At 34.8% G+C, this 24,072-nt stretch overlaps 2 protein-coding genes across 5 annotated transcripts in view; one reads left to right on the top strand and one right to left on the bottom strand.

Annotated features, from left to right (window-relative positions):
- Positions 1–23,052, top strand: part of eif2ak4 (eukaryotic translation initiation factor 2 alpha kinase 4) — a 59,837-nt gene extending 36,785 nt beyond the window's left edge. For both annotated transcript variants that reach the window (XM_079852825.1, XM_079852826.1), the window contains exons 23-39: positions 67–188; positions 307–356; positions 1,247–1,415; positions 2,321–2,437; positions 4,266–4,331; positions 6,433–6,606; positions 8,674–8,808; positions 9,342–9,449; positions 9,848–9,976; positions 12,894–12,980; positions 13,412–13,521; positions 14,628–14,686; positions 14,970–15,073; positions 16,794–16,862; positions 18,646–18,690; positions 19,469–19,584; positions 22,658–23,052. In XM_079852825.1, the coding sequence (XP_079708951.1) occupies positions 67–188; positions 307–356; positions 1,247–1,415; positions 2,321–2,437; positions 4,266–4,331; positions 6,433–6,606; positions 8,674–8,808; positions 9,342–9,449; positions 9,848–9,976; positions 12,894–12,980; positions 13,412–13,521; positions 14,628–14,686; positions 14,970–15,073; positions 16,794–16,862; positions 18,646–18,690; positions 19,469–19,584; positions 22,658–22,715 (1,718 nt within the window). In that variant the 3' untranslated portion in view covers positions 22,716–23,052. The remainder of the gene's footprint in view (positions 1–66; positions 189–306; positions 357–1,246; positions 1,416–2,320; positions 2,438–4,265; positions 4,332–6,432; positions 6,607–8,673; positions 8,809–9,341; positions 9,450–9,847; positions 9,977–12,893; positions 12,981–13,411; positions 13,522–14,627; positions 14,687–14,969; positions 15,074–16,793; positions 16,863–18,645; positions 18,691–19,468; positions 19,585–22,657) is intronic.
- A 606-nt stretch (positions 23,053–23,658) lies between these two features.
- LOC307147696 (cysteine-rich motor neuron 1 protein) overlaps positions 23,659–24,072 on the bottom strand; it is a 71,042-nt gene continuing 70,628 nt past the window's right edge. For all 3 annotated transcript variants that reach the window (XM_079852602.1, XM_079852600.1, XM_079852601.1), the window contains exon 14: positions 23,659–24,072. This exon is cut by the window's right edge and continues 944 nt beyond it. The gene's annotated coding sequence lies outside the window, so the exon portion shown is untranslated.

Below are 24,072 nucleotides of genomic sequence, written 5' to 3'. Positions count from 1 at the left end.
TGAAATGCACATTCTGCATGAGCTAAGATGCTGGTGTGATGATAGTTGATGCTGTGCCTCTGTCAGGTGCGGTTCGCCTCCAGACGCCGCTGCTCTTGCCCAGGAACAGGCGTCTGTATGAAGGCTGTGAGACGGCGTGTTTCATGGATCACAGTGGCATGCTGGTGTCTCTGCCGTATGATCTGAGAGTGAGCATCAGTCAACACGCCTCAGGCCAAACCAGTCGATAACACTCGCAGTAATATGCATAACAGCCGTCTGAATCAAGTTTTCAAAGCCTTTCTCTCTCTCGTTCTCTCTCATCAGCTGGCGTTCGCCCGATTCGTGGCCAGAAACAACATTTCAAATCTCAAAAGGTACTTTGTGTTTCGTGAATTACTGTCCAGCAATTCACAGTTATGATATTTTTGATCGATTGTTGTACATAGTATGTAGTAGACTCAGTAAAAGTCAAAAGTTTGGATTAATTACGATTTTTTGTGTGTGTTTTTGAGTCTCTTCTGCTCACCAAGCCTGCATTTGTCATCAAAAATTTTTTTTAAAAATGTGAAATATTATTGTAATTTAAATCATCTGTTGTCTATGTGAATATATAGTAAAGTGTAATTTATTCCTGTGATCAAAGCTGAATTTTCAGCATCATTACTCCAGTCTTCAGTGTCACATGATCCTTCACAAATCACTCTAATATGATGATCTGATGATCGAGAAACATTTATGATTATTATCAGTGTTGAAAATGTTTCCATTTTTGTGGAAATGTTTTTTTTTATTTTTTTTTTTTTTATTAAAAGTCCAAAAGAACAGCATTTATTTGAAATATGAATCTTTTGTAACATTATAAATGTCTTTACTGCCACTTTTGATGCATTTAATGTATCCTTGATGAATAAAAGTTAATTTCTATTTTTTCAAAAAGACCTGACTTACCCTAAACTTTTGAATGTTAATATATCATAAAACAAATCCTCATATTAGAGTGTTTTGTGAAGGATCATGTGACACTGAAGACTGGAGTAATGATGCTGAACATTCAGCTTTGATCACAGGAATAAATTACGCTTTGCTATATATTCACATAGAAAACAGATGATTTACATTATAATAATATAATAAAAATGACTGTATTTTTGATCAAATAAGTGCAGCCTTGGTGAGCAGGATAGAAAAGCCTAATTATTCGAAACTTTTGAGCACCTGTAGTTAACAGTCCAGTAAGTGTAAGTGTGTGTGTGTGTGTGTGCAGGTACAGTATCGAGCGTGTGTTCAGGCCGAGGAAGCTGGATCGGGCTCATCCCAGAGAACTGCTGGAGTGTGCGTTCGACATCATCATTCCCATCAGCACCAGTCTGCTGCCGGACGCCGAGGCCATTTACACCGTCTCTGAGGTCATACAGGAGTTCAGCGCGCTGCAGGTACAGTAACACAGTTCATCTACAGTACAGTAACAGTTCATCTACAGTACAGGAACACAGTTCATCTACAGGTACACAAGACAACGGTTCAGCTGTTCATCTAGGGGTCCATTAAAGGGTTAGTTCACCCAAAAATGAAAACTGTCAGTAATCACTCTCCCTCATGTTGTTCCAACCTCGTAAGATATTCGTTCATCTTCGGAACTCAAATGAAGATATTTAGCGCTTCTGTGTTGTACGTCAGAACGGAGGCTCACTATTGGCCAGCATCACACACATGACCAGCGTCGGCCAATAGTGAGCCTCCGTTCTGACGTACAACCCAGAAGCGCTGCGCTGTTACACTGCATGAACTCACTCAGAGAAACACAGGGAGGAAAAAATGAAGAGTGGAATAAAGTCTTTATTTTTATTTATTTTTTACGCACAAAAAGAGTGTTCTTGAGTGTTCTTGAACTATTTTAACAATGTCTTTACTAACTTTTCTGGGATGGCAGATCTCGATTACATAGAAGCCTATGGAGGAGTGAGACAGCTCTCAGATTTACTCAAAAATATCTTAATTTGTGTTGAAGATGAACGAAAGTCTGACGGGGAACAACATGAGGGAGAGTAATTACTGACAGAGTTTTCATTTTTGGGTGAACTAACCCTTTAAGTGAGGGATAATGTGCATCCAGCCGGCTGTTCTCAGAATAAACCCCTTCAGGCTGATTAAGAATGAATGTGTGTAATTCATTATATTAAAAACTGTAATCGCTTGACAGCCCTAACATACATGCATATATACACACACACACACACACACACACATACACATCTGGATCGAATGTTTCGTCTATATAATACATGTCTCGTGTCTGTACTGGTGTGTTTGATGTTTGATACGCTGCGTCTGGTTTTAGGACAGAAACTACACCGTTCACCTGAACCACACGAGTCTGCTGAAGGCCATTCTGCTTCACAGTGGCGTTCCAGAAGACAAACTCACTCAGGCCTCCAACATACTGTGTGACTCCATGGTGAGACACACACACACACACACACACACACACACACACAGACACAGACAGAGACAGACACACACACACACACACACACACACACACACACACACACACACACAGACACACACACACACACACACACACACAGACACAGACAGACACACACACACACACACACACACACACACAGACACAGACACAGACAGACACACACACACACACACACACACACAGACACAGACAGAGACAGAGACAGACACACACACACACACAGACACAGACACAGACAGACACACACACACGCAGCAGTGAGACGTGCCACTGTATGTACTGTACGCATCACAGCAGTGTTTCCCACGGGATTCTGGGCTCTGGGTCAAAGTTCAGTGCATTAGTCCGGTGAACTCTGAGAGCAAAGTGAATAGAGTAAAAAAGTCTATTCATTTATTTGTACCTGGACTTTAAAGTGGACTCAAAACTTTCTCTAGTAGAGAAAGTGATAAAGCCAAACAATTTAAATATATATCATCATAATGATAATAACAATAAATTATTATTACTAATTATTATCCCTAAGGCAGTAAAACCTGTATATTACTATTGTAATGCAACTGCATTGTAAAATAAACAAAAAATGTTAATAAGTGCCATATTTTCTGGAAGATAAGTGAAAATTGCATTGCTAAGGGAATGTATAAGTGTATAAGTCTCACTTTATTATTGCATTCAGAAATACTGTAAAGACGGGTAATTAAAACAAAACATTTACAAATATTATAAACACTATAAACATGCTTTATAACTAATCCTTTAAATTTAACAGTATTCAGAACAGAGTCAAAAATATAAGTATAAAACACAAATTATAGTGGCGTTCATTATTAACATTCATTCTATTCGCAAACTAATAAACTTGATCTCACGTTTCTATCTCAATCGCCACGAACTCAGATGTTTTGCATGTTAGACGTATATAATTGGCTTTGGAATATAAGTTTAGCATGTTTCAGATGATAAAAAAGTAAAATTCTCTATAAAATAATTGTTTTCTTTACAGTAGTAAAATGACAATACTCTTAATTTCTTCCCTTGCAAGCGTACAAAAACTGCAGTTTCTGTGAAGTAGGTTTACAAACGCTTCTCGTTCGCTGGAAGTTCAAGTAATTAATGGGAAACTCTGTGAACGAAGCAGAAAACATATAATTGTGGAAATATATGCATGAAACTGAGTTTGTTTACATGTTGAAGAAACAGAGAATAATCATGTTTTAGTGCAGAACTCGTTGAACATAAGTGGGTCCCACTTTATATTGACTATGTACTTACATTGAAATTAATAATTTGATACAATGTACTTATTGTGTGCATACATGTTTTTACATTGTACTTATATCGTGAAAATACCTGCATGTAATTACAGCTGTAATTAATTTATGTAATTACATGTATAATTACACTGTTGACCCCTCTCTTACACCTTAACTCACGCTTAAAGCGACCCGTACCAGCACACCTGTCCCTAACCTAACCCGCATCACACCTCAACAGCAGCAAAAGTGTTTACAATACAACATCAACACAACAACTACATTGTACTTATTTTTCAATGCAAGTACACACAGTACTTAAAGCCACTTAATATAAAGTTGGACCCATAAGTGGACAGAACAGAAATGATGAGGTGTGTGTTACTGCTCTTTTACGATGCTGTGATGTGTGTTTGTGTGTGTGTGTGTGTGTGTGTGTGTGTGAGAGCGTCTCAGGTTCACCGGGTTCACATGAGCTTTTGCTGTTATGTAACCTGGAATATATTTCTGTCTCTCTCTTTCACCTTCACACGCAGAGTGAGAAACTGACGAAGCGAGAAGTCGAAGCCAAATTCTGTAACCTCTCCTTGTCCAACAACAGCGTAAGTCACTGGATTCTCCTCGATTCTCTGAAGGTTCAATGATGCTGAAAATTCAGCTTTGATCACAGAAATAAATTAGACTTTACTATATATTCACATAGAAAACATCTGATTTACACTGGAATAATATTTCAATTTTTTTAATGTTTTTTATCACATAAATGCAGCCTTGATGAGCAGAAGAGACTCAAAAACATGTAAAAAATCATAATTAATCCAAACTTTTGACTTTTAATGAGTCTACTACATACAGTATACAACAATAGATGCAAAAGGATGTTTACTTGAAGTCTTTGTGTAATGCATTAGTAATGTATTCATACATTGCAATGCATTATATCTTTGCATAAATAAATGCATTATAATATTCACAGACTCCTTGTTACATCTCAAATTGCTTGTTTGTCGTGTTTTAATGCATTATACTTTCTATAGGAGTGTTCAGTGAATAGATAAGCATTATAACTGTGTTTGCAATTATTCATGAGATCATAAAATGGATTAAAAGGTGATTACAAGGCATAGTTAATGCAAAAAAATACTTTTATAATGCATTAATATAGGCCTGTCACAATCATGAATTTTGACAAGTAACAAATAATTGTGATTGATTAAATTCTGTTGCAGTGCCAGCTTAACTTTGAATCATATATAATATAATATAATAATAAAAACTGTAATAAAATAGGCCCATATGATTTACTTCAGTGCTGTGAAAATTTTTATATTTAATTTACTAATAATTTTAAATTATTTAAATATATCATATCTAGGGATGCACGATATATCGGCCACATTATCGGTTTCGGCCGATATATGTTCATTTTAACGTTATCGGCTCGACAAGAAAATTTGGCCGATATATTAAAGCCTATAAATAATGTATTATTTCCTTCAGCTGAGACTCTTCAGATTCGCACTTTTCAACATTTTGGTTTTAAATTGCTTGAAATATGATTTTAATCACTTCAAAAAAGGAAAATACTGTTCAGTGCAACATGTGCAGCGCAAGTCTGTCATATCGGCTACATAACATTATCATGAGAACCTTATAATTGTGTTTGTATCTTGGCTTTTAATGGTGAGACTTGTTTTTGTAATCAGGCTCTCAAAAATTAAATAGAAATTTGGATTTCGATTTATCGGCCAATATATCGGTTATCGGCTTTCAAATATAAAGAATTATCGGTTATCGGTATTGGGCAAATTTTTTGTATCGGTGCTTCCCTAGTTAATGATTGTTAATATAAACTAATAGTGATGGGAGAAACTGAGCATTTTGACAGTCTGAATCATGATTCACTTTTTGAAGCGTTTACGCAACACCGTTTTCAACGAAATACTGAAAACGTACGTGTTTTGGCCGATCGTTTACATGACAACGGCATTTTAGGGGCCAGAAAAAGCAAACTCTTGAAAACAGTGCCGTTATGGTCTTCGTGTAATATACAAAACGATCTATAGACGCGTAGTTTCTTTACAAAGTGTCAGCGCCATCTACTGGCCTGGCAGTGCAAACAGCGTTTTCAAGGGATAAACTTCGTCTGTCATAACGACCACATAAAATTATAATGAGAACATCGTTGTAATTAGGCTCTCAAAAATTATATAAAAATTAGAATTTTGATTTATAGGCCAATATATCGGTTATCGGCTTTCAAATATAAAGAATTATCGTTATCGGCATAAATTGTCATATCGGTGCATCCCTAATCATATCATATCATATAATATAATGCAGTCTGATTAAACTAAAGTCTTCATTTTGAATGGCATTTTCTATAAACGCCTAAATTCAGTTGCAATTAAAATTTAAACTGCACTAATATTGCAGTTATCTCAAATAATTGTGATTAGATCATATATCCACGATTAATACATAATACTCAGCTCTCAAACTTTTTTCAACACCACAGAACTGTACAGAAAGAATAAATAAAAGAATAAAAACAAACATGGAACCGATAAAACATAAACCACACAACCACAAACAGCTGCGATCGGCTTGATTTAGGAAGACTTGAAGGAAAGTGTGGTGAACTGAACTAACACTGCGTGTGATTTAGTGATTTAGAAGTAAAATGGTGTGTTTGTGTGTCAGTTACAGACGCTGTACAAGTTCATCGAGCAGAAGGGAAGCTTGCAGGATCTTCTTCCTCTCATGAACTCGCTCACGAAACAGAAGAGTTCGGCGGTGGCTCAGATGGCCAGACAGGGCCTGAAGGATCTGGAGGAAGTCCTCAACCTCCTCAAGAAACTGGCTGTTAAACTGCAGGTGTGTGAGCTGATGCTCTTCATCTTCTGGACCAGTTCCTCTTTAACAGTGTAACAGATATTAACAGTGTCAGTGTCCCTGAATTCATCGACTCTGAAGCCATTTTTTAAATTCAGTTCAATAACAGTCGGTGTAGCAAAAATCATCAATTATGAAATAATTTTTTTTATGTTGATTAAATTCAGTTCAATAACAGTCAATGTTGCAAAATTCTTCAATTATGATTTTTTTTAATGTTGATTAAATTCAGTTCAATAACAGTCAATGTTGCAAAATTCATCAATTATGATTTTTTTTTTATGTTGATTAAATTCAGTTCAATAACAGTCAGTGTTGCAAAATTCATCAATTATGATTTTTTTAATGTTGATTAAATTGTTCAATAACAGTCAATGTTGCAAAATTCTTCAATTATGATTTTTTTTATGTTGATTAAATTCAGTTCAATAACAGTCAATGTTGCAAAATTCTTCAATTATGATTTTTTTTATGTTGATTTAAATTCAGTTCAATAACAGTCAATGTTGCAAAATTCATCAATTATGATTTTTTTAATGTTGATTAAATTCAGTTCAATAACAGTCAATGTTGCAAAATTCTTCAATTATGATTTTTTTTAATGTTGATTAAATTCAGTTCAATAACAGTTAATGTTGCAAAATTCATCAATTATGATTTTTTTATGTTGATTTAAATTCAGTTCAATAACAGTCAATGTTGCAAAATTCATCAATTATGATTTTTTTAATGTTGATTAAATTCAGTTCAATAACAGTCAATGTTGCAAAATTCTTCAATTATGATTTTTTTTATGTTGATTTAAATTCAGTTCAATAACAGTCAATGTTGCAAAATTCATCAATTATGATTTTTTTAATGTTGATTAAATTCAGTTCAATAACAGTCAATGTTGCAAAATTCTTCAATTATGATTTTTTTTAATGTTGATTAAATTCAGTTCAATAACAGTTAATGTTGCAAAATTCATCAATTATGATTTTTTTATGTTGATTTAAATTCAGTTCAATAACAGTTAATGTTGCAAAATTCTTCAATTATGATTTTTTTATGTTGATTTAAATTCAGTTCAATAACAGTTAATGTTGCAAAATTCATCAATTATGATTTTTTTAATGTTGATTAAATTCAGTTCAATAACAGTCAATGTTGCAAAATTCATCAATTATGATTTTTTTAATGTTGATTAAATTCAGTTCAATAACAGTCAATGTTGCAAAATTCTTCAATTATGATTTTTTTTAATGTTGATTAAATTCAGTTCAATAACAGTCAAAGTTGCAAAATTCTTCAATTATGATTTTTTTTAATGTTGATTAAATTCAGTTCAATAACAGTCAATGTTGCAAAATTCTTCAATTATGATTTTTTTTATGTTGATTAAATTCAGTTCAATAACAGTCAATGTTGCAAAATTCTTCAATTATGATTTTTTTTAATGTTGATTAAATTCAGTTCAATAACAGTCAATGTTGCAAAATTCTTCAATTATGATTTTTTTAATGTTGATTAAATTCAGTTCAATAACAGTCAATGTTGCAAAATTCTTCAATTATGATTTTTTTATGTTGATTAAATTCAGTTCAATAACAGTCAATGTTGCAAAATTCTTCAATTATGATTTTTTTAATGTTATTAAATTCAGTTCAATAACAGTCAATGTTGCAAAATTCTTCAATTATGATTTTTTTTAATGTTGATTAAATTCAGTTCAATAACAGTCAATGTTGCAAAATTCTTCAATTATGATTTTTTTTAATGTTGATTAAATTCAGTTCAATAACAGTCAATGTTGCAAAATTCTTCAATTATGATTTTTTTTAATGTTGATTAAATTCAGTTCAATAACAGTCAATGTTGCAAAATTCTTCAATTATGATTTTTTTTATGTTGATTAAATTCAGTTCAATAACAGTCAATGTCTCAAAATTCATCAATTCTGATTGTAATCTGCAGGTGTGACAGCTCTGTCTGTGTGATATCTGATGTTCTTCATCTTCTGGATCAGTTCTCCTCTTCATCTGAATGTGTGTGTCGTGTGTTTTGAAGGTTGTGGTGAATCTGGGTTTGGTCTATAAGGTCCAGCATCACTGCGGGGTCATTTTCCAGTTTGTGGCGTTCATCAGGAAACGGAAACGCACCGTCCCGGATATCTTGGCAGCAGGAGGACGCTACGATCATCTGGTAACACCAACACAACTGTACACAACTGAGCAACATTTAAATCTCTTAATTGTCTATATTTTATTTTTTTGTTTTTCTGCCCTATATTTCCCTATATATTTTTATTTTATTTTATTATTTTATATTTATTTTTTATTATAATTTTATGTATTTTTTTATTTTCCCCATTATTTGCCCTAAATTTCATTATATTTTATTATTATTATTTAATTAATGTTACAAAATTCATAAATTATGATTTTTTTTAATGTTGATTCAATTCAGATCAATAACAGTCAATGTCTCAAAATTCATCAATTATGATTTTTTTTTTATGTTGATTAAATTTAGTTCAATAACAGTCAATGTCTCAAAATTCATCAATTATGATTTTTTTTAATGTTGATTAAATTTAGTTCAATAACAGTCAATGTCTCAAAATTCATCAATTATGATTTTTTTTTATGTTGATTAAATTTAGTTCAATAACAGTCAATGTCTCAAAATTCATCAATAGTGTCATTGTTCAGATCAAGTGTTTTCCTGATTGTCAGATCATGGAGTTCCACGGGCCGACGGTGTCGAGTCCGGTCCCGTCAGCAGTCGGCGCCAGCATCGCTCTGGATAAGATCTGCTCTGCTGTGGCCAATATGGAGGAACCAGTGAGTGTGTGTGTGTGTGTGTGTGTGAGTGAGTGTGTGTGTGAGTTCTCCCCTGTGAAGGCCTCCTTCCCTTTACCTCTGCACAGATAAAACATTGTCAAAATAATTCCAGTTCACATGGTGGTTGTAGTTCCTTCTCCAAATTGCAGTGGGTTGTGGGTAATATTAGCTGTTATATTGAGCACGGATCCACAATTCGAAAATCCACTGGGAATAGTAGATCATCCAGGACTCCTGGCACACTCTCTTCAACACACTATGCTTTGGGACACACTAATTCTAATCTCACACACTGTTCAGGATGGATAGTGTGAACATTGAGACGCAGGGTCAGTATCAGCGGAAGATGTGTGACTGTTACACTATATCTGACCTGTGTGTGTGTGTGTGTGTGTCAGCCTCCTGTGAGCTCCTGTGATGTTCTGGTGGTTCCCGTGGGTCAGTCCTCCATGAGCAGAGCCGTTAATGTCATCCAGAAACTCTGGGCGGCTGGAGTCTCGACAGACATCGTCTATGATGTGTCTCAGGTCAGTGTTTATATGATGTTTGATGAGTCAAAACACTCACAGGTGAAGACAAAAATGTTGGTCACATGACTCAAGTTCTGAGTAGATGATTGGTGAACGATCAGTTCTTGTAGTCAGTGTGTTGATGCGGCAGAAATGGGCAAGGAGAGACTTTTGACACCTATAGAGGAGAAAAAAATGGACAAAAAAATCTCAGATTTGATCGATAACGATATTTAAATGATATTTTGTGTGTTTATTGTGTCTACCTTGACAGAGACTCCTAAAGTTTTTGATATTCTTCATATTCTGTGCTGGTCAGTTCACAGCAGTGACAGAAATCATCTTTTCCAATATTTTAAATAGATTTCTATGAGGCATTTTTGCCTTTATAAAGGTTTTTTCTAACCTAATTAAATGTATGCATCATGTTTTGTGTCAAATTCTTACATTTAATCAATACATTTAATTAGAATAATAAGACACAATAGGGCTGTTACCAATCAAATGAAATCAGTATCAACAAAACTCATCTTTGGAATGAAGAGGAAACACAGAATCTGCATCTGAAGTTTAGATGTGTTTACACAGACTGTTTAGTGAAGCTCAGAGCGACATCAATGTGTTTAACCTGCCGTTACACATGCAGAAATAATGTAAACTTAAAACATTGAATATTGATAGTTGAAAGGATTTAATAAATGAAAAGATACTTTAAATGTGAAATTAAAACCACCAGTAGGTGGCAGCAAGTGACCGTTAATGAGGGGGTCATTGAGTTTCAACTGATTCATTTAAGTCTTAATGAGTGAGTCATTGAATCATTCATTCAACTGATTAATTCATTCAGTAACGAAACGCCGCTGTCACTCAGAGACGCAAATAGAGCAAAAACAGCCAATATTGTGTCTAATAAGTCACTTAATATTAACTTGTTTATTGAACTGTTGTATAAAATCAATATCACATTTGTAATGCTGATATTTGGAGAAAATTAATGATCATTATGTATATATATATATAAGACATACACAGATAGAAAAAGATAACCCCATTATCTTTAATAGATAATGCATTTTAATAGAATGCCTTTAATAAATCGCGCACTAGTACAGCAGAATATTAGCAGGTGGTTATAATGATTTGCCTCATCTGTGTATTATGAAATTTTGTTCTGTTGCAGTAAAAACCAGAATCTTGCTTTGGTTAGTCTGCGCTCACACTGAAGATAAGAGCGATGAAAATGCCCTTGATTTCTGCTTATTAGTGCAGTTCTGCATGAGCGTGAGTGCTAATGAAGCCGAGAGTCGTTCCAGTGCTTGAGTTCACAACACAAACAGAGTCTCTCTCCACACGCGCAGATGAAGAACATGTGGCCGAAAGCTGTGAGATGCTGGATGATGATGCGTTAGCAGAGTCCACACACACACACACTCACCAGTGGCTTTAGAGGTCAAAACACACCAGGCTGAACTCAAACCTGTTAACTCTTACTCTGCTTTCAAACGTAGATCTTAGTTTGCTCTCAGGTTTAAATTCATTGCATTTCCCTTGAATAGAAACATTTCTGGCCATTAATGATTCTTGGTTAGAGTTTATGAAAGTGTGTTTTTTGGGTTTTGATGTTATTGAACTGTGAAGTGTGTGTGTGTGAGTGTGTGTAAGTGTGTGTGAGTGTGTGAGTGTGTGAGTGTGTGAGTGTGTGAGTGTGTGAGTGAGTGAGTGAGAGTGTGTGTGTGTGTGTGTGTGTGAGTGAGTGTGTGTGTGAGTGTGAGTGTGAGTGTGTGAGTGTGAGTGAGTGTGAGTGTGTGAGTGAGTGAGTGAGTGAGTGAGTGAGAGTGTGTGAGTGAGTGTGTGAGTGAGTGTGTCAGTGAGTGTGTGAGTGTGTGAGTGAGTGTGAGTGTGTGAGTGAGTGAGTGAGTGAGTGAGTGAGTGAGTGAGTGAGTGAGAGTGTGTGTGAGTGAGTGAGTGAGTGAGTGTGTGAGTGAGTGTGTGTGTGTGTGTGAGTGAGTGTGTGTGTGAGTGTGAGTGTGAGTGTGTGAGTGTGAGTGAGTGTGAGTGTGTGAGTGAGTGAGTGAGTGAGTGAGTGAGAGTGTGTGAGTGAGTGTGTGAGTGAGTGTGTCAGTGAGTGAGTGTGAGTGTGTGAGTGAGTGAGTGAGTGAGTGAGTGAGTGAGTGAGTGAGTGTGAGTGAGTGAGTGAGTGAGTGAGTGAGTGAGTGAGTGAGTGTGTGAGTGAGTGAGTGAGTGAGAGTGTGTGTTTGAGTGTGTGTGTGTGTGTGTGATACAGCACAGAGAGACGTCTGTTTCACACGGACGGAGCCGGATACACACACACACACACACACACACACACACACACACACACACACACACTGTCTGCAGTGTTGAACCAGCTCTCTCTCACACGGATGAGTGAATGGATGCTCACAGCTTCAGAGCTTCGACATCATCAATGCTTCCCGTCTATTAAAAACGTTACTAGATTCACGATATTATAAAGCGTCATCACAGTCTGTGTAGAGTGATCATGAAGAAGAGAGAGAAAGACTAAACGCCACATAATAAATACAGAGACAGTAGGAGGAGAATCCGTGACGCTCTCGCTGACGCACGTGAAGCAAACATGGAGACCAGTGTCATCCTGATCAGCAGATCCTTCAGTCTGAACCTCATGAGTCACAATCTAGAGTCCCTCACTTACTCAACCACAAGACAATATTATTATTATTATTATTATTATTATCATCATTCTGTTCGACTCAAAACCACAGTCATTAAATCCCTCATGTGTTTCATCTTTATTACTGGGCGGTTCTTGGGCAGAATACACTGTATTGATCGTCAAAACACAATGACTACACAATACTTTTGACACACTCTTATGAATGCAGTCAGATGTGTGTGTGTGTGTGTGTTAATGTGTGTTTTTGTGCCACAGTCACAAGAAGCCCTTCTGGAACATTGCAGACAAGCTGGAATCACATTCATGGTCCTGGTGTCTGATAAAGAAGGAAATTACCTGAAGGTAAACCATATCAACACCTGACCTAGAGCTCAACAAGCTATTAATATTCAGTGATATTATCTATTTAACTTCACTGACACTACCGGATAACAACTGAATTGATCTGAACAACGACACTAGTGTCTTCCGTTGAGCTGCTGTACAGCTGAATTTGAATTAGTTTCATAATTGATGAATTTTGCGACATTGACACACATTGAACTGAATCAACATAAAAAAAATTATAATTGATGAATTTTGCAACATTGACTGTTACTGAACTGAATTGAATCAACATTGAAAATTAGTTTCATAATTGATTAACTTTACAACATTAACACTGCTGTTTTCCTGTTTATTAATGTAAAGCTGTATAGAAGCTCTATAGAAATATAGAAAAGCACTGTAGGAATAAAAGTGCGTGATTGGCTGGCTCTCTTCTCTTCCGTCAGGTGAAGTCGTTTGAGAAAGACCGTCAGTCGGAGAAGAGAATTCCCGAGTCGGATCTGGTCGATCACTTCATCCAGAAGAGCCGGATCAAACTCTCCGAGGAGAGGAACAGGTGACAGACGCCGACCGGAAACAACCAAGCTGTTAAAATGATGGATTTCTCAATTTTAATCAATTCTCATTTTCATTAATCGATATCTTAAATCTGAAATCCTAAGACTTGATCTTTTAATGCTGTTTCAGTTGATGCACGAACTAAACTTCACTAAACAGCTCCTGCCGCTAAATAATCACAATTTGATTGTCACTTTTATTGTGAAATTCAGTCAGTAACTGTGTGTGTGTGTGTGTGTGTGTGTGTGACAGCTGAACCGATCATCTCTTCATCTTTACTACTAGTTACAGCAGCAAATAAACATTCAGAACAACTTCCTGAAATCAATCATGTCTCTTATAATCGGTCAATCAGTGTTTCAGCCGCTGGAGACAATACTGTCACATTTAAAGCCATTCAGTGACCATAAACTCAACAAATAACTCTAGAGAGGAGCGTTTTGATATGCAACATATTACATATTCATTATATGTGACCCTGGATCACGTCACCAGAGATTTTTCTTTTATGCCAAAAATCATGAGGATATTCAGTAAAGATCATGATCCATGAAGATATTTAGTAAATTTCCTACTGGAAATATATAAAACATGTATTTGTGTGAGTGAATGCTGCACAATCGCCAACATAAATGAACAACTTTAAAGGAGATTTTCTCAATGTTTTGATTTTTTTGCTCCCTCAGATTCCAGATTTACAAATATTCTAAATATTATCCTATCCTAACAAACCATACATCAATGGAAAGCGTATTTATTCAGCGTTATATGATGTATAAATCTCAATTTCATAAAATTGACCCATGTGACTGGTTTTGTGGTCCAGGGTCACATATATTGAAATGAACATTTTCTTCAATATTTACTGTATGTTTGATTAAATAGGTCATGAAAACAGAGTTCCTTGTTCCCTGTATAATTTACAGCCTTAATTAAGAGATTTTTTTCCTTTAGTAGTTTGGCGTACTGTACCTGAGATATATATATCTGTATTAATCGATATCGAAATCAAATAGAAGTGGGAAATGTGTGTCAATGCGCAGGCCTAGGAAACCATGTGTCCGAGGAAACATCTAATGCTCTTCTGTCTTATCTGTCCATCAGAGAGGTTTCAGAGAGCGTCTCTCTCCAGAATCCTAAGGGATCATCTCTGGGAAACTCAGGTAACCGTTCCTGGCCTCGAGAAACAAACAGACATTATAAACGCTGTTACATTCAGCTATAAATGTAGTTTTACAGCTCAATTCAGTTCAAAGTTCATTCATTTCAAATCAAAGTCATTGTACAGTGTGAGAAACTCGTGTCCTCTCAAGGCTTTCTGCTTTATTAATTCATTGAAACACATTAACACAGACATTACGTTTAAAACCTTGCGGGACATCTTGTTGATCTGAAGTGTTTCCAGCAGATGTCTGAATGTTTTGATGTCCTGGTGTGTTTGGTCAGGTTTGTCCGAGTCCCACGGGAGCAACGCCGGCGTGTCCGTGAACGTGAACCTCGTAACGCCTGAGAAAGTGTCCGCCAGCTCGAGACGGAGATACGAGACGCAGGTCTGTGAACAGTGATCTCACGTCTGACATCATGGGAAACACGCTCTCTTCCTCATCTTGTGCCTTTAAGGCCGGTAGTAAAAGCAAACACTATTCAGACACCAGATATAATATTTGATATTGTTTCACTAGTGTGATCAGGACTCTATAGTTCATAATGTGAGTGAGGAGAGCAAAATCAAGTAAACTGTGACATATTATACCCAATAATTCTTCATCCAGAGACTACCAGTGACACTGATTGGGACACTTTGAGCTGATCATGTTCTGCTGAAGTGTGTTTTGTCTTTAATTGCTAATGCTCTTTTCACACACAGACTGAACACAATGAAGCATTGCTTGGTGATTGGTTGAGCTAAACTGGTATTATCTAATTGTGTAGTTAAATTTAACAGCTGACAGATATTCAACATAATTCATGTGTGAGACAGTCTAACAGAAGGACGGACAAAACCAGTCAAATATCAACTGAGTTCTGCTCATGTTTTATTACCATTTTCTAAACTATAGCGAATAAACTGATGATGTGAGAAATGTTGAAGGTGTGTGAATAAATGTTGGTTTGACTGTATGTTCCCCTCACAATCACTGACACTCGCTTGTTTTACGCATTTCACATTAATTCTACAATCCCAGAGCTGCTTTTTGACAAATTTCCCTTACAGTCCATTAAACACAGAGAAAGTCTTGTGTTCATTTCTGCTCAATTGCTGTTTAATTCAGCGTGTGTGAGTCTCAGGACAGCAGAGACGCCCTTCTGATGAAATAATCTTTCATATCTGATGAGCCATAGGAACATGAACCCCTGCCGTCCTGCGCTCAGCTTTATTACACTGCCGGTCAAAAGTTGCAAATGATTATTACTTATAATGTTTCTGAGAGTCTCTTCTACTCACCAAGGCTGCGTTTATTTGATCAAACATACAGTAAAAACAGTGAAATATTATTATAATGTAAATCATCTGTTCTCTATGTGAATATATAGTAAAGTGTAATTTATTCCTGTGATCAAAGCATCATTACTCCAGTCTTCAGTGTCACATGATCCTCCAGAAATCACTCTAATATGATGATTTGATTATAATAATGAATGTTTCTTGAGCATCAATGTTAAAAAAGGGTTATGCTGCTTCAGATTTTATGATACATTGATTATTTATGATACAAAAAAAAGTAAGATCTTAATTTTTTTTGTTGAAATTGATAGTTTTATTGATTAAGGATGCATTAAATGTATCAAAAGTGACAGTAAAGGCATTTATAATGTTACAAAAGATTCTATTTCACATAAACACGGTTCTTTTAAAACTTTCTATTCATCAAAGAATCCTGAAGAATAAAATGTATCACAGTTTCCACTAAAATATGAACTGTTTTCAACACTGATAATAATCATAAATGTTTCTTGATCATCAGATCCTCATATTAGAGTGATTTCTGAAGGATCATGTGACACTGAAGACTGGAGTAATGATGCTGAACATTCAGCTTTGATCACAGGAATAAATTACACTTATATTCTATATACTCTATACTATATATTCACATAGAGAACAGATGATTTACATTAGAATAATATTTCATATTTTTAATAAGTTTTTGAGCAGCATTAGTGAGCAGAAGAGACTCTTCTCTAAACGTTTGATCGTCAGTGTATATGTGATAAAGTGTGTTTTCTGTTCATTCTGCTTTATGAACATGAACTGATTCTGTCTTGCAGATTCAATCGCGACTGCAGAATCTGAGCAGCAATTTACAGAACAAGTGCAGCGACATCGAAGTGTTGGCTGTGAGTACATGATGTCATTTCCTGCTGTCAGATCAACACACAAGCCTTAGCGACATCGCATTGGCCTTTTTAAACGATCGCCATTGGCTGATATGTTTCACACACGCACACACACACTCACACACACTAACCCAACCCCTAAACGTACCCATCACACACAACTTTCTGTATTTTATTATGTTTATTAATTAATGTTCCTTGTGAGGACCAGCAAAAAGTCTCTCAAAGTACAGAATCTCAAGTTTTACGAGTATTTGTGGACATTTGGTACACACACACACACACACACACACACACACACACACACACACAGTTCTCAGAATTGTAAACAGCAAAGGGTGGCGAACGCTTGTCATCGAGATTTACATCGTTTGCGTATTTAGTTAATTAGTGGTTATGTGTGAATACAGTGGTTTACTGTTATTACAGTTTACAAAACTCCATCTAACCCTGAGTTATGAGTTCATATACACACACACACACACACACACACACACACACACGTACACACGTCTGATCAACATCACTTACAGAAACTAAATCTGCGTCATGGCATTAAACATCACATGCACTGCAAAAAAAAAAAAAAAAAAAAAAAAATATATATATATATCTTCCTCAGTGTTTTTGTCCAGTGCAAATACATCAAGATACATTTACTGGAGTGGCAACATGAATATATGAAGTCTTGTTTTCTTAGAAATGTTACAAAATTTAGTTTAACGCTTAAAACATGAACAAATATGTCAATATAGTATGAAAATGTGTTGATTATTTTCAGATATTTGTATCAACTTCATTCAAGACTTCTTATTTTGCTTCTCCAGTAAACGTACATTAGACATTTGTACTGAAAAACAAGACAAACAAATTCTATTATTTTTATTCTATTACTATTGTAGTATTTTGTCTATTTTACTGAGATGATGTAAAGCACACTGGTCAACATGTTTAAATAGTGACATCGACATTGTCAAAGGAAGGCACAGTAAGAGTGATTTCCACGTTCTAGTGTTCAGAGATAATCAAGCTCTTTTAATGTGTAAAATGAATGAAAAACTAATGGAAATGACTTTGAAACTTTGAAGTGTTTCTAATTCGACTCGCCGTGTGCTTTAGACTTCAGTTTATTCCTCAACAAGCTCTTAAAGTCTTAAACTGACCTTTATAAACCCTGATTATGAAAACAAAGAGTCTCGATGTCATGTGACCCTGGATCACGTCACCAGTCTCGAGTCTCACGGGTTTATCTGTGGCAATATCCAACAACACATTATAGGGGTCAAAATTATAGATTTTTCTTTTATGCCAAAAATCATGAGGATATTCAGTAAAGATCATGATCCATGAAGACATTTAGTAAATTTCCTACTGTAAATATATAAAACATGTATTTGTGTGAGTGAATGCTGCACAATCGCCAACATAAATGAACAACTTTAAAGGAGATTTTCTCAATGTTTAGATTTTTTTGCTCCCTCAGATTCCAGATTTACAATAGTTGTGTCTCAGACAAATATTGTCATATCCTAACAAACCACACATCAATGGAAAGATTATTTATTCAGCGTTATATGATGTATAAATCTCAATTTCATAGAATTGACCCATGTGACTGGTTCTGTGGTCCAGGGTCACAAATATTGACTGACTTCTGCCCTGTTAACGCTCATTTTGAGCACTTCCTGTTGACTGGTGCGCTGTTTACATTGTGTGCTGTTGTTCAGATAAGACTCCATTGTGTGTGTGGAAATGACCGTCACACACTCTCATTCCTCCTCAGGTCGATCTGCCCAAGGAAACACTCGTCAACTTCCTGTCCCTCGAGGTTTGTGCCGCCGCTGTTATCATCAGCTATTCTGAGTTCATGAACGGCATTCCTGTGGAAAACTGAAGCGGAAGAGGGAAACCCTCGCGCCCAGCCTGACCATGATGAACACACATGATATTACAGAGAATTATGGGATATTTCACTCTGAAACAGACCTTTCCTCGCATTTTTGTAACACATCTTTCCCTCCCTCGGGTCAAAATAACCCGAAGCCCTAAAATTATACTTTTTTTTTGTTCAGAAAGCTTATTTTATTTCATTTTGATAATATTTGTTCTATATTTATATTTATTTACCTTTTAAATGACTATATTTGATCAATAAATAATAAATAAATAGTAATTTAAGCACATTTTTTCAACTTAAATTCAAAATAACTCACAATTTCATGCATAACTCTTTTAATTCAGCTCTAAATATCTTACATTGGGAGTCTTTGCCGACCTCTTGTGGAATATAATAATGTAATGATGATATTTCATGACTCTAGATGGCCTTATATCTCTATATGAGCTGTTCCTCTGGGTCCTAAAGTCAGTTTCTCTTCAGTGTGCATTCAGATACACATGTAGACATTATATAATCATCATTTGGTAAAGTTTTAGTATTTTTAGTCTGAATTTTGAGCATTTTTAGTTATTTTTTAGGTAATGTGTACTGAAGCATTCCTCGCATTCCAAAAGTGGAGTCCACTAAACCACACAGGCTGAATATGAATATGAATGAACTGAACACACATTATGATCAGATATGATTCCTGTCCTCTTCCTCTCAGTTCGACGGCGAGGAGCAGTTCAACATCAGTGTGAAGACGCTTCTCTCTCGGCTGCCCAAACAGCGCTACCTCAAGAGCATCTGTGAACAGATCCACCACTTCAAAATATACAAAAGGTACCAGAGTAAAAGTGCATTTACATCAACAATCAGGTATAATGCCATATTATCTACAAACAGTGTAGAAAACTTTATTCCAGAATCATTTTTTTTCCCCAAATTCCATGTTATATTTTCTCAAATTCTATTTTTTTTTTTCATTTTCATTTTTCTGGATTCCAATTATTTTTATTTTTTTTAGCTCTTTCAGTGGTTTTTAGTGGTTAACCAATTTTAACAGTTAAATACAAATTTTCTAATCAAAAAGCATGTCTAATTAATTGAAATCATTAAACTTGTATAATTTGATTTATAAATAAATAAATAAAAGTTTATAAAAAGTTACGTTTAGAGCCCGATTAAATACTTTTAAAAAAATTCTCAAATTCCATTTAATTTTTACCAAATTATTATTATTTTTTCTAGATTCCATTTTTTTTTTTTTTTTTTTTTTGAATCCATTTTAATTAAATTAAATTTCATTATTCAAAAGCATTCCTAATTCATTGATATCATTAAACTTGTACAATTTAACAAACATACCGGTAAATAAATAAAAGTTTATAAAAAATTAAGTTAAGAACATTATGAAATACGTTTTATTTTTTTCTCAAATTCCATTTTATTTTTACCAAATTTATTTTTTTCCATTTCAATTTGTCTGAATTCCATTTATTTATTTTCGTTTCAAATTTTTTGGAGTCCGTTTTAATGGTTAAATTAAATTTTAGTAATCAAAAAAGCACGTCTAATTAATTGAAATCATTAAACTTGTACAATTTTAAAATAAATAAATAAAAGTGTAATAAAAATTACATGTTCTATGAAATATGTAAAAAAAAAAAAAAAAAAAAAAAAATTTTGACCAAATTCTATGACCAAGTTTTCTTGATTTCATTTTAATGGTTTTAATTGAATCCATTAAGAAATGTATCCCCTAAAAATGCTCATTTTGTCATGGTTTATTCTCCCTCCTGTCGTTCCTGTATGACTTTAGCTTTTGTGTGGAACACAGAAGATGTTTTGAAGAATGTTGGTAACCAAACAGTTTCTGTTCCCATTCACTTCCAGTGTATTTTTTTTCCCATATAATGAAAGTCAATGGGAACCAAAGTTGCTTGCTTACCAACATTCTTCACAATATCTTCTTTTTTGTTCAGCAGAAAAAAGGAGAAAAAGAAAGTTGGCTAGATATTTATATGTATATGTGTTTTTAAAGGGATGGTTCACTTTACTCACTCTTTTCTGTGGATCACAAAAGATGTTTTTTTTTTTTTGTTGTTAATACAATGGAAGTCAATGGGGTCCAATATTGTTTTGTTTCCAACAGTAGAAAAGTGAGTTCATTTCTTTCATGTTTGGGTGAACTTTATGCTATAAATACACTGTTCTGATGATATTGAGTTCTGTGTGTTTGTAACGATATTAGCTAACGGTTTTCCAAGGTTATCCTGACCGTAGTTTCACTACTGTAAATTACGAGTAGCTTTTATCCTGGAAAACGACTGTTTTAAAGTATCCGGGTGTGTAGGAGAGCGTGTTTTGCCAGGTTTCCTCACAGAGACGCTTATTAACCCGACGGCAGTGTTTCGCCTTTCCAGACGCTTTTATTCAGGATCATAAAACCTGATCCGGACGATGAAGTTCTTCAGAGGCTCTTTCTCCTGCTCTCGAAACATTTTAACTCCGTTCTTCTGGAAATTCCCTGTGTTTGGGATTCTCTGAACAGTTTTTAGTTTTTTCTGGACTTTAGCGTTTATGTATGTTGTGTTGATTCTCAAAGACCGTCTTTGGAGAGTTTGTGGGTCAAATATGGTTTGTGTTCATTTGACTATAGTTTTACTCTTCATTTTACTAAAACTAGAGTGTTTTCATAGCAGATCTGGCTTCTCAGAACTAGACTAGCGGAAAGAAAACACGAGTTTATTTTAGTGCACTCGATCTATTAGTGTGAGTTTGAGTCAGAAATCTCCACTTTTCTTCAGATCTATATTCTGAAGGTTTGTTCATACATCACTCACATGATTTATACAACATCTGAATCCTAAAACACATTTTCTGTGTGTTTGATCTAGTGATCAAAAGAGAAATCTCTGTATAAACCTGGCAAGATTAACGAACATGACTTTATCGAATGTTCACGTTTCTGTTCTGGAAATTAGTGCATATTTAATTAAATAAAGCCTCATTTACATATTTAAACATGACATTTCAGAAAACTTGATATAAAATGATTGTCTTGATGTACAGATTAATTAACTGATGATAGAATGTTAATTCTATTAATTAAAATGTTTAGTAGATGGACAAAAATCTCAAGAGTCGGATAATATACAGTCAGACATCTTTTTATTCTTACGAAGCAAGAACCTAATTCTCTGATTATGAAGTGCATATTGTCTTCATTTATTGACATGAATCGTCACTTTCTAGATGACCACAGTGAGATCCTCCAGTGGAGTTTTATATGCGTAATATATCAAACATCCTAATCAATTCACAGGGATTTAAGACATTCAAGAACGTTCTTTTCAAAAAATGTTAATTCAGTTTTGTCTTAAGAATACTCACGATAACTTTTAAGTTAGAAAATGTTTAGTGTATTCTTCAGAATGTGTCAGAATGTGTTCATCTGCTAATGATCAGTATATGATCAGTCTTAAAAATTTTATTTAAAATAGTATTTTTGCAAATTTTTCATATAAAAAGTTGCAGAATTTTATGTTCATTGATAAAGATATCCTTTATTCACTTCAGCAATAATCTGCCAAGTGTCGTCTCTGAAACCAGATCAAACTTCTAAAGCATTCAAGATTTACCAGTTTAAGTTGGAGATTTAATTTTCAGGTTTATGTTCAAAAAGTGGATTATAAATACAGCGATTTAGTATAAACAAATCCCCTAAAAATAAAAAATATTAAATTAAAAAAACATTTTTTATTTATTTTTTCAGACACGCGAAGAGCGCCAGAGGGTTAGTGAAGTCTGTTCATCAGAGTGTGTCATGAATCTTCAGTCTTTAATCAGTGTGTGATCAGCTGGATTGACTCTGGTGTGTGTGTGTGTGTGTGTGTGTGTGTGTGTGTTTCAGGGTCGCTGTGGTCGTTCTTTACAGTTACAGAGACGATTATTACAAGATCCTCCTCTGATCTGTGCTTTCGCCGCCCGGACTAACGAACGCCCACAGCCGATTCAGTGCCGACGCGTGATCGAAGGGTCCAGTGATGAAATCACACCACAAAATACTGTACAGTCCAGAACTGAAGCAAATAAAGTATTTTCCCAGATCCCATTGTCTTGATTTTTCTTTTTACATGCATAAGTCAATGAATTTTAGCATCTCTTTTATGAGCACAGAATCAATTCTCAAGTTTATATGCATATAAAAATCAGCAGAAATGTATTGTTTATAATACCTTGATTTCAGAGTCACATTGATTAATTGTAAACTTTTTCATAATAAATTTGATATGATGAGTTGATATGAACCATAAATCTGATGATATTTGTTATATATTGCTTTGAGTGAGTATATGTACAGGGGAATCTGTAAAGATCAAATAATAACATGTTGATGTGACGAACTGAATTACTCTCAGCTGATGAGTTTCACCGCCACCATTAAAATGACACATATGTGGGTTTAAGATTATGATCATGTCACTCATCTCTCAGATATTTTACCCAGAAGTTAATTATAAGTTGTGCAATAATATTTATGCAAAAGATCTTTAGCCAAAGGCGATGTTGCAATAAGATCATTCATATTATGCAATGCAGTTGCAATTATCAATGAACATAAGAGTGTTTTCAGACATGAAGAGCTTTTGTGTTGTTCCCAAACAGGGATTACAATGATCATTTCTTGGTTCGCTCTTCCAAGGCAACATTTTAAACGGTGTTTGTTTTTTACAATAGAACAAACATACAAATGAAATAATAGCAATTTGTACATGAATACAGTTCTACCTGAAATCTGATGATGTATAAATGCATATTAATCCTTCTTAAAGGTAAAGAACAGATCTGAGTTTTTACATTTTCGTTTGGGATTTTAGGTTATTATAGCAAGAAGTGACTCTGGAGAAGCGACACGGTTCACACAAATCATTTTTATTTCAAAAACAGGCGTACATGTTACAGCCGAACAGTGAGAGGATCACACTGACACGCGTGGCAAAGGTCAAATAAATAAGCTCTGATATAAAGCGGACAGACGGTTTACAAAATCTGTACAGCAGCTTTGGGTTTCTCTGCCGACACCACAGACACTTACTACGGTTTAGTATTAATAAATAAATGTGAAAAAATAAATAAGATACTTTCCTCTACTATTTTTTTTTTATGGTTTTTGTACATTTATCAAACTGCATTCACTCTAATTCTTTCTCTGAACAACAATCAACATGTGATTCATTCAGACTAACACACAATGTTTTACTGAAACCATTTTTCTTTTGGATAGTACGATATCAAAATCACGTAATAAAGTCCCACTCGTCACAT

Source organism: Squalius cephalus, assembly GCF_949319135.1.
Source record: "Squalius cephalus genome assembly, chromosome: 20".
In the NCBI taxonomy this organism is placed as follows: domain Eukaryota; kingdom Metazoa; phylum Chordata; class Actinopteri; order Cypriniformes; family Leuciscidae; genus Squalius; species Squalius cephalus.
Note: the sequence above shows the minus strand (reverse complement) of the source record. Positions and strands in the feature narration are given on the sequence as shown.